General features: G+C 41.1%; 1 protein-coding gene across 2 annotated transcripts in view; it reads right to left on the bottom strand.

Annotated features, from left to right (window-relative positions):
• Positions 1-6,930: 6,930 nt before the first annotated feature.
• LOC147901957 (oxidoreductase, zinc-binding dehydrogenase family protein) overlaps positions 6,931-11,661 on the bottom strand; it is an 85,612-nt gene continuing 80,881 nt past the window's right edge. For both annotated transcript variants that reach the window (XM_087375259.1, XM_087375258.1), the window contains one exon: positions 6,931-7,147. In XM_087375259.1, the coding sequence (XP_087231385.1) occupies positions 6,951-7,147 (197 nt within the window). In that variant the 3' untranslated portion in view covers positions 6,931-6,950. The remainder of the gene's footprint in view (positions 7,148-11,661) is intronic.

The following is an 11,661-nucleotide window of genomic DNA, read 5'->3' as shown; positions in this document are numbered from 1 at the left end:
GCAAGGAAGGAAAGGCGAAAGAAGTTCAAAGCAAACAAGCGGCCATGGAGCCATGTCCAAAGGCCAGTGCAGAGTCCCCCAAAGATTAAGAGGCACAAAAAATCAGGAATGAAGGCACTTCAGGAGATCTACAAGTTCCAAACCACTGTGGACAAATTCACTCCCTGTGCACCCTTCCAGCGTGTTGTATGTGAAATAGCACAGCATTACAAGAGTGATGTGCGTTTCACTTCAGGCGCTATGGGAGCAATTCAGGAGGCAACGGAGCAGATGACAGTAGGTCTTTTTGAAGACGCGAACTTATGTGCTATCCATGCCAAAAGAGTAAGAGTGATGGACAAGGACCTTGCACTCGCCAAGCGCATCCGCTCCGATCCCTCCCTTAGGCCCTAGATGTTGTTTAGGTTCATTTGGTGTAACTTGAATCATTTTGTAAATCTCTGCCCTTTGAGGCCAATGAATAAAAGATATTTTAATGTTCTATTACTATTCCCATGTTATTATACATGTTACATGATGCTTTCCATCAGTTTATGCAAGTTTAGTGTGAATTTGAGTGGTCAAATGATGTTTTTTCACCGTGGTGCAGAAGGCAAATGTGTTCGGCATCATGCGGGGAGCCCCAAAATGGTAAAACCCGCTATGGCACGTATGAGGCCTATTTGACTACCATTTTTGGGCTCCCTGCGCGATGCCAAACACATTTGCCTTCTGTCGTGTGGTGAGATTCTTACTGGATTTCTCAGAAATGACCATTATAGCACAAATATTTATCTGATCGCATGCTTTTGAACAGAATAGTGAATGAAAATATTAATGCCAACAACAATTAAAGTTACAAAATACAATGACATTATAACATAAATTTTGTAAAAGAACACAAAATGGGGCACTGTATAAAAAGTATAGCTGTATTCATATAAAATAAAATTTATATACAATAAGGCTTCAGAGCCTTTCTCTCTTCTCTAAAACACTAAGAACATCAGGCTTTGAATTCCCAAATACACTCCTAGCTCTAAACCTAGTCGATAGAGAGTCAATGCTATTGTCGTTGTTGACCAGGGACATGGCTGCTGCCGTCAATGCCATACCTTGAAAATTGGTTCCAAAGGCATTGAGGGCAGCCATGTGGTTCACCAAAATGACCTTGTCAGCATTGCGATTAATGTCAGCATGACCAATCACTCTTGACAAGGCCTTGCACTTTAGGAGGTCATCAATGCCATGTGGAGAAAACTTTTTGTGGATAACCACAAAGCACCCTTTTGCTTGGCCAAGATAATATGCCAGTGAGTGATCTCGGCCGAAGCTACTGCGAACAAGGCATTGCCAAGATGAGAATAGGTCGACCTCAAATGCCTCCTGTAACAGTCCACATTACATTAGAATTCCATTAAAGCAAAAGTATACCAAGAGAGAAGAAATTCAAAGCTCATAGTTTCTTACCACTATGGAGTCATCATGCTCAATCCCTTCCTCTTTGTCAACGAGGATGGATCCAGAGGTCTCCTGCATCCGGAGTGAGATGTGGAGGCTTCTTCTAGAACATCAGGTAGGTCGGAGTAGATTGATGTCTCTGCATCTTTGATTTGGGCCAGTGTTAAAGCAAGAACCTCTTCTATTGAATCATCTGCTCCCAAAAACCCAGGTTCTTGCATAGTCATGTCCACCTCGTATCCACACACGATACCAAGAGCTTCATCCTCCTGGAGACCAAACATGACCTCTATGTCATGGAAAAAGAGGTATTGTTCTCCATCGACAAGAAGGGGAGCAAGAAACCATATCATTATTGCAGGGTCAACAGAGGTGGTTACCGAGGTGGATGGAGTTTGAGAAGTAGAATGGGGTTCAGGAGGTCGTTGGAGCACTTCCAGGGCCAATGCAGCTTCCCGCTCCTCAGCTTCTTCATCTATGGACTCTTCATTGTAGATGTTGGGCTCATCTACAGAAATAAGAGGATCGGAAAGGGCAGGGGCAGGGTCAGGGCTTGAGGTTGAGGCCTCCTCTTCCATTTGTCGGGAGATGTGGTACTTGACAACCACATTGTCCTTACATACATGGCATTGAAACATATCACCCTTTTGTTCACCTGACCTGCTTCCCCAATTCACCCCAAGCAATTCCTCAAGGGAATTGTCATGTAGGCACTTGCATGGCCACGTGGTTTTTGTTCTGTGCATCTGGATATTATGAAAACAAGAAGCAAAAATGTGTAGAGACATAAACCAACACAACCTTACCCATTTAGAGCCAAATGTAAACTTCATGGCCATGCCCACATCCTTTGCAATCTTTTCCTTGTATGATTGCATTGTTCGTGTGTCCACCATGCTGCAATCCATGTTTTCAAGTTGTGGTGTTGCAATGCATTGAAGATGGCCATAGCCTGATGCCGTCCTTGGAGTAATGTACTTTATACCAATAGATATTTCTCTGTTTCAAAGCAGAGGACTTCTCTCCAGCATGCATTTGCTCCTAAATCCTCATGAATGGCAGTAAACTTACCTAAGAAGCACTCGACTGGTTCCCAGTCCTCAAAGTCTGAAGGAAATACACTTGCTATGCACAAGTGCTATTTCAAAATACAATTTCAAACTGACTCATTACATTGGTTCTATTTCAAAATACAATTTCAAGCTGACCCATTACACTTCAAAATCTTACACAAAATGCAAACTTACAATGCGATGGTTTTGTCGATTGATTGCTTGACGGAGGAAGGCGCATGTCCTTCCCCATGTAGATGTGTTGCACCTTTGCAAGCAATCCTTTCTTCCCGAGCTTGAACTTCATGATGTAGCCCTTCCATTCATGCAAAAGATCACCTCTTTTGCTCTTGGGAAGCTTATGTGGACCCTTGGCAGATCCTCTCATGACTATACAATCATTCAAGCTATAGGTGCAAGGCACCCATCCACCCAATGCATTTTTGCTCCTGTGGGACACAGAGTACATGTATGGTCTCCTCACCATGCTTGTATAGAGGTCACAGCAGCAATAGTGGACTAGAAAGTGCACCTTGGAGGGAGAGAGCAGCTCCGATAGAGGGAGAGAGAGGGAGAAGGTATAGAGGGTGCAATTGAAGCTTGAGAGAAGCTCCAAGAGGTGCTGTAGCTAGGAATGGAGGGAGAAAGAGTAGAGGGGGATGAGCAACTGCTCTAGGAGGTGTTGTAGCTAGGAATGGAGGGAGAAAGAGCAGAGGGGGATGATCAACCACTACAGGAGGTACTGTAGCTAGGAATAGAGGAAGAAAGAGCAGAGGGGGATGAGCAGTTGCTGCTGTAGGAGGTGCTATAGCTAGGAGTGGAGAGAGAATGAACAGCTGCTACAGGAGGTGCTGGAGAGGGAGAATCATAGTGGACCAGAGCAGGAGGGGGCAGAGAAGATGCCAAATGAGTTCCCACATTTGAAAAACGAGCCTTTAACTCCTAATATTAATGGGCATTCTAGAGAGCCTTTAGTGTCTCGTGTCCTTATAATCCCCTTGTAATCAAAAGCAAGAATTTGGTGTAATGTTCCATGACATCTTCAAGCTTATACTAATTTATTTTACATTATTATTGCCATTTGACGTTCTTTGATGGTAAAAAATTTAACCCTTCGCTTGAAGTCTTGTTTATATTTATTTGAGACAAAGCCAAAAGCAAAATGACCTAGGGCTTAACTATTAAATCTTCATATCTCTTGGCAATGTTTTTTTCAATGTAGGTGGAAAATAGGTGGATGATTTAGTATTCGAAGGTATAATGTTACTCCAAATCTATCTACTAGTTCCAAATAGGGTACCCTGTATTGGTTGTCTAATGGACAAGGTATGCAAAAGCTTGTGACAATTTGAATGGTTCCAAAGGCTTCATAAGGAACATACCTTGTCTAGTTTTAAGTTTGTTATGCTATTAAGGGTGAAGTGTAATTTTAAAAAATCTCCAACAATGGTTTAGATATAATTGAAACCTTCACTATCCTAGGTAATGCAATTGATTGATTTGATGATACTTAGGAATTGAGAAATAATGAAATGTGAGGTTCAATGGCCCCAAACATATTTACATTGGACGATTTGCATTATTATCTTCTTCGAAAATGCACCCTTAAGAAATGATTCCAAGCATTGAGCATTGAATATCTCTAATATTATAATTAAGTGCTTCTATGTGTAAAGAAAGAGTAGATCTACTCTTCTTTTTTCTTTTTCTTTTCCTCTGATAGTGTAATTAAGTGGCTTCTATGTGTAAAGAAAAAGTTAGACCTCTACTTTTCTTTTTCTTTTTCTCTGATATTGCAATTAAGTGGCTTCTATGTGTAAAGAAAAAGTTAGACCTCTACTTTTAAAAAACGATTTCTTAAAATCTTCAAAGCAGATATAAGCTTTTACATTCCAAATTAGTAATGACTTGTGAATCTAGACAAGATGGTTTGTGAGTATCACACAAACCTTTGCACCACAAGATTTTCTCAAATTGAGGGAAAAGTGGAGTCCAAAAGGGGCTAGCTTTTGGACTAGACATATGCAAGGGAACCCTAAATTTCAAGTAGGTACAAATTTGGCTTGCAAAGATACTTCAAATTGATAAAGTACCAAACCAATTTACTTCAACCTCAAGCGATGCCTTTAATATCATGTTGAAATACTTTTAAGAAATCACAAAACTAACAAACTTCATGAATTCCAACAGTATACATAACTGAAGTCCTAAATTTAGAGCCAAAAGTCTAAGTTTGAACCAAATCTTAGCCATCACTTAACCATGACAAGGCACATTGTTATGAGCAAGGCATCCAAATTATATTTACTTAATTCTCCACCACAGTGTCTTGTCCTCAAATGGTCACCAATAAAATATTTTATCAATACAAAGATCTAATGGTGGCTTGATCAAAGATTGATGATAATTTGTTCAAGGAACTAGGAAACAAAAGTCTCTTATTTGTATTAAGTTTTTTGGTGAACATCCATCATATTTCTTCCTAACACTATTTTGAATGCAAAGGGATACCTCTACCTTACGCCTTAGGTGTCTTTTCACTGAGTAACGAGGTTCAACAAAATTGTTGTGCCCTAAAATAATATGGCTTCCAATGACCTTCCTTGAGTGAAATCATCCAAACAACCTTGGAATACCAACAAGCAAATGAATGGGTCAACGTGCTCTTTGACAACTGGTGCACAATGAACAAGGATTACATTCATATTGTCTGCATAAATGTGCTACAAATTGCATGATCTTTGAAAATTATCTTTTCTACAAAAAGAAATAAAAATACAAATAATGAAGTTTCAATTGTATGCATAGAAAGTTCACAATTGTCTGGCATCAAATAAATAAATGAAATATTGCAACACTTTTGCCTCCATTCAATTCTACAAGTTTTCAAATCCTTGTGGATGTGCAAAGAGGATTACAGTGCAAACCCTCTCCAAAGCAATTTAATATATAATATCACAGACCATGACACACTAAGTAATTTTTAATTGGATTAATGACCCTACAAAGGGTTGCGTGTTCACAAGGAGTGCCAAGCATGTGTAGGAGACCCTCTTCTTATCATGGATCCAAGGGGTCAAACTCCTCTATAGTCCCAACAACCACTTATATTGCCCAATCCCTATATGGGTCTCTTATATTGCCAAGTCCCTATATGGATCTAGATACTTTGGCCTCTAGTCGCCTCTATAAGTTTTCAAATCCTTGAGGGTGTGCAAAAAGCAATACAGTACAACTTCTCTCCAAAGTGGTGTAAAATATGAGATCACACAAACTATCGACATGTAATTTTTATTGGATAAAGGACCCTACAAAGTGTTGCATGTTCCCAAGGAGTCATAGCCATGTGTAGGAGACCCCATTCTTATTACTTGGCAACCTAAGACTTCAACTTAACAATGAACATACTGGGTCAAACTCCCCTTAAAGTCTACACAACACTTATATTTCAAACAATCACCGTGCCCAATCCTTATATGGTCTCCATAGCAGGATCAATGACCCTATACAAGGCCATGGATTCAAAAGGAATGTCACACGTCACCCCATTCTTAATGTGCCCAATTTCTACATGGGATAATACCAACAGTGCCATCATTCCCTTAGCCCCCCTTTCACATTACTTGACCCACAAGGGGTGGACATCTGCTGGCCACCAAGCTTAATACATGGCGTGCCATACATTTTTTGAAGCTAAGATGTGCATGAAATTCTTGTCCAAATGACATCCATGCCACTAATGTAAGACAATGCATCCATACCATCTAATAAAAATCAAACCTACATCATGTAACATGGCATTAGGAGGAGAGCTGAGTGGTAGCATGTCTTTGCATGGTGGTGTTCCATTTTCATGTAAAATCCTATTTTGATTTGTGTGTGGATTTTTTCAATTATGCAGTATGCTGAATTCAATTAATCTTGTGAGGCATTGTCAAAAGTGTGTCCTGATGAATGTGGCTGTCCTATCTATCATGGGTCACACATTTTCAATATGTTAGAATGGATGATGTGTTGAGAACATATCATACTTTGAACACTTGTGTATGGCAAGAAAGGTTCCTTTATTTACACTTTTTCCAATTATGCAAAGCGTTTTGAAGTATGTGATGACGCTCAGGTAAACCAAGAGTACATTTTGCCTTGCTACTATGCTAGACTTCTTATTGATGTTTATTCAAATACATGCCACTACTCAGCTGGAATCCTTGTCACCTCTCTTCCTCATATGTTTTTAAAGACAAGGCTTTTGGAAGTACCAAGAAAACTGTCACCAGCTGTGCCATACTTCAGCTCAGATTTTTTCTTTGAACATACGTTACTGAAGCAGTATACTCCAACATATTAGGTACCAGCAGAGAATTATTCTTGGTGTATTAAGCTATCAAACATCCTGGAAAGCTCTGCTACTGTCAAAATTCAAACCCAAAATCCCCTCTTTAGCTGGTGCGTCAGCACTCAGGTTGTCAACAAGATCTTCCCCACATGATTGCTGGATTCAAGAAGACGATGGGCTTCTGCTGCTTGTGCCAGAGGAAATGCTTTATAAATGACAGGTTTCACCTTTCCAGATTCAATGGCTGGCCAAACGTGTTTGTAAACTTCTTCAACAATTTCAGCCTTATTTTCTGTGCTTCTGCTTCGCAGGCCTGCCCCTGTAATATCAGAAATCAGTACAACCAAGCAAATATTATAGTAAGGTCTCTGATAATGGACAATACATTTATATTCATATTGTAAGTTACAGTTCGCTGTTTTCAATAGTGTATTTAAATATCACAACCAGCCATTGCTGTATTGGAGAAAATAAAATAATGGTGCAGAATACTCAGTCACTACTAGAGGGCAAAAGAGACATCCACAATGTACAGAAGCATTTGTCACAATCGTTTGAATTACGTGATGCATGCCCAACTCCCAGCTGGCTGCCTGCTCCATACATTGCTTCAGTCTGCTTAATAAAGTGCTCTAGAGACTGTTCTCTCCATTCTCCAGACCTGGCAGTAGTGGGGCTGATTATGACAAGGGTTGCTATGGAGGCTGTACCCTATTGAAAATTGGCCAACTTCCCTAGAAGTGGTCAACTAGTCTCTTCTAGGGCTGTGTCCAATCTTGTAATGTTACGCTCAAGTCGAGATAGCATGACCTTGTAAGGGTCAGTCAGCATTATCCTTTAAAGGACCGACATTTGTTTTTGTTGCGCTTTATGTGTATACTCAAAGGTTAATGCCAAGGTCACCAGTGAGGGTGAATTGGCACGGACTAGATAGATATAAAGCCTAGGTGCACCGAATTGGGAAATGTGCCTAGGGACAAATGAATTAATGTGTATCCCAATCAAGGGGTACAAAGGTGCATCAAAGGTAGATTTTAATATTGTAAATGTTGTTGGGTGTTGGAAGCAATGGAAGCACAATGGAGAAAAACGAGATGCTGTAATAGATTGCTGCAAAACTAAAGTGTGGAGGCTCAAGGGAGAGCCAACATAACAAAACCCTAGGGCTAACTGTCCTAACTGGACTAAGTGTCCTAACTGACCTAGATGGTAAATAAACTAACTGTACCAATAGTCCTAACTAGGCCTACAAGGCTCATACCAAGGTATAAGTGGCATCTATGGATAACCCATGAGATAGCCTACAAAACCCCCTCCATGGTATGGGCTGAAGTATCTTGGACATGGCTCAGGATACCTAAATATCTAGTGTCATGGTTGCACATGTTCATCCCGTAGGGATATAGCAACCTATGACTGTATAGAGTACAACAAATCAAGTTACAAAAGGTACTAAGTTTAAAGCTTGCCGAAAAGCCTCAAACTTAGGTCGAGGTAGAGCCTTTGTAAAAAGATATGCCAAGTTGTCTTCAGTGGGAGCATAAGACAACTCAATATCACCTGCTGATAATCGCTCTCTGACATAGTGATACTGAACCTCAATGTGCTTTGTGCGAGCATGGAAAACTGGATTCCATGCAACAACCAAAGCACTCTGACTATCAATGAAGATGACGGTAGGAGCAGTCTGACATGCACAAAGTTCTACAAGTAGTTTCCGAAGCCAAAAACACTCCATTATAGCTGTAAAAGCCGCTCTGTACTCAGCTTCGCAGCTAGAAGTAGCAACTGTACTCTACTTCTTGCTGAACCAAGAAACACATGAAGTATCAAGCATAAAACAGTTGCCACTATGTAACACACGAGTGTCAGAACAACCAGACCAATCACTATCAGTGAATCCATGCATGACAAGTGAAGTATCAGCCCCATAAAGAAGGCCTAAATGCTGAGTGCCTTTAAGATGTATGAAAACACGCTTCACGGCATGCCAATGGTGCATAGATGGGATCTGCATATATCTGCTCAACTGTGAGACAACATACTCTAAATCAGGTCTCGTATGGCATAGGTAAATCAAACAACCAACTGCCTGCTGATAGAGAGTGACATCACATATACCGTTGCCATCCTCAAAAGAGAAGTGAAAACCAGTCTCTAATGGTGTGGATACTGGCTTGCAATCCTCAAACTGAAAACGCTGCAAAAGTTGTCCAATGTACTTGGATTGTGACATCAAAATGCCCCCCTCACTGCTAGCAAATTGAATGCTCAGATAGTATTGCAGAAGACCAAGATCTGACATAGCAAATGTTTGCTGCAAATCAATTTTAAAATCTGCAATTTGCTGAGCATGTGTCCTAGTTACAAGCATGTCATCCACATAAAGGACTAAAATCAGCAAATCTGTCCCACACTTGCGGATGTAAAGGGTAGCCTTTGTAGGGCTGTTCTGAAATCCAAGTGTGAGCAAATGAGAATGAATTCTCGAATACCAAGCACGAGATGCCTGCTTCAATCCATAGAGGGCCTTTTTCAAGCGGCATACCTTGCTTTGAGAACCTTCAACCTCAAAGCCAGGAGATTGGAAAACATAAGACCTCTTCCTACAAATGCCCATGAAGGAAAGATGTTTTAATATCAAGCTGATGTATCTGCCAATGAAAGTGGGCAGCAAAGGTAATAGCAATGCGAATGGTAGTGATCGTGGAAGTGGGAGCAAAAGTCTCCTCAAAGTCAATGCCATGCTGCTGAGCATAGCCCTTAGAAACAAGACGGGCTTTGTAAGGATCCACTGAACCATCAACTTTCCGTTTGATCTTGTAAACCCACTTAGTTCCAATGGCATTCTTGCCATGAGGCAAATAACACAACTCCCAAGTGTCATTCTGATGAATAGAATCCAATTCAGCTTGCATGGCCTTCATCCAACAATCATTCTGAAAGGCATCTTGATGACATAAGGGCTCTTCATCGCATGCTGTAGCAACCAAAGCATAAGCAACAAAACTAGCATGCTCTTTCCGGACAGCTGCTCTCGTACAGGCTGGCAAAGGAGTGTCTTGTTTGCTGTCTTTTTATGTGTTAAGGAGCCAACGGGGAACCTTTTTTGGCTCCTGAATTTCTGCTCTTTCTTGGTCAAGAGCCCTGTGCAAATGATCCTGATCAATGATAGGCATATCAGGCTGAATTTCTGGCTGCACATGTGGCTGCAAATGACCAACAGATGGAGGAGGTACAACCTCAGATGGAACATCATCCCGAGCATCGGATGGAAACAAAGGCATCAAGCTATCAAATATGTAAGGGGCATCAACAACGGGCTGTTTTTGACAGTCCAGCAAAGGCATAGTGGAAGATTAATCAAACACAACATCCCAACTGACAAAACGCTTGCCCGTGCGGGGCTGATATAGCTTATAGCCCCTGCTCTCTGAACTATACCCAAGAAAAATGCATTTAACAGCTTTATCATCCAACTTAGTGTGTCTCTGTGAAGGCGCATGAGCATAAGCTAAGCATCCAAAAGTCCTCATGTGGGAAATGCGAGGCTTACGACCCGTCCAAGCCTCATAAGGTGTGATAGTTTGCAATGCCTTTGTAGGACATCTATGCAAGATGCAATTTGCACACATTACCGCATCCAACCACAACTTATTAGGCAAATGTTTGCCTTTCAACATGCATCTCGCAATTTCTATCACTGATCTATTCTTCCGCTCAGCCACGAGATTCTGTTGAGGAGTATAAGACACCGTGCATCGATGATTGATGCCACGGAAAGCCAAAAAAACAGCAAACTCCTTCGACATGTGTTCACCTCCCTGTCTGTTTTAATGTGAGCAATGTGTAGCCCACTCTCATTCTTAGCCAAGGCAATAAAGTGCTTGAAGCATGAAGAAACATCAGACTTGGGTTTCAATGAGAAAATCCAAGTGTACCTGGTGAAATCATCAATAAAAGTAACAAAATAGTAGAATCCCCCAAGAGCTGCAACCCTCATGGGTCCAGAAACATCACTATGAACCACATAAAGCTTGCGTGAAGCACCAACTCTCCCATCCTTGGGAAACGCAGCACGATGCATCTTACCAAGTAAGCATGGTTCACAAATATGTTTGGTAGGCATATGCATTTTGGGAAGATCCACAACCATATCTTCCTTACATAACTTCACCAAGGCTCCAAAATTGAGGTGTCCAAACCTCTCATGCCACAAATGAGTATCTGCCATGGTAGAATCAATAGCAAAGGCATGTGCATCGGCAAGTGCAACATCATCATCTGAACATCTGTCATAAGCTTCAAGTCTATAAAGACCGCTAGACAATGTGCCAATCAAAACCAGAGTAAAGGCATGTGTAACATCATACACTGTATACCTCACACCATCAAAAATAACCTGAAAGCCACATGTAGCAATGGCTGAAATAGAAATGAGGTTCTTACGAATGCCTAGAACATAAAGCACATGCTCTAGAGTGACAATATCACCAGAGACAGAAGTAAGAGCAACTTGCCCAATACCTTTCACAGTATATGATGCCTTATTGGCACATGTGACACTGCCCCCCTTAGTTGTAAGCTCCAATGAGATGAATAACTTCCTGCAGGAAGTGATGTGCTTGCTAGCACCACTATCAAAGAACCACGCATCACGAACATCTGAAACTGCCATACAAGCATCATGAACATCAAGATTATACTGACATGTAACCAAGAAAGCCCAATGGTGGTCTTGTGCGTCTTGTGCGAAATTAGCGGACTCATGTCGATCTTTTGCACTAGAAGAACCAGATACTGCAAGACCAGACTCTTTCCTTTTCTTTTCAG

This window comes from Dipteris shenzhenensis, chromosome 5 (genome assembly GCF_047967505.1).
Source record: "Dipteris shenzhenensis isolate YYH24624 ecotype China chromosome 5, Dip_SZ_1.0, whole genome shotgun sequence".
NCBI lineage: Eukaryota > Viridiplantae > Streptophyta > Polypodiopsida > Gleicheniales > Dipteridaceae > Dipteris > Dipteris shenzhenensis.
The sequence above is the reverse complement of the archived record's forward strand: the minus strand, read 5'-3'. Positions and strand labels throughout refer to the sequence as shown.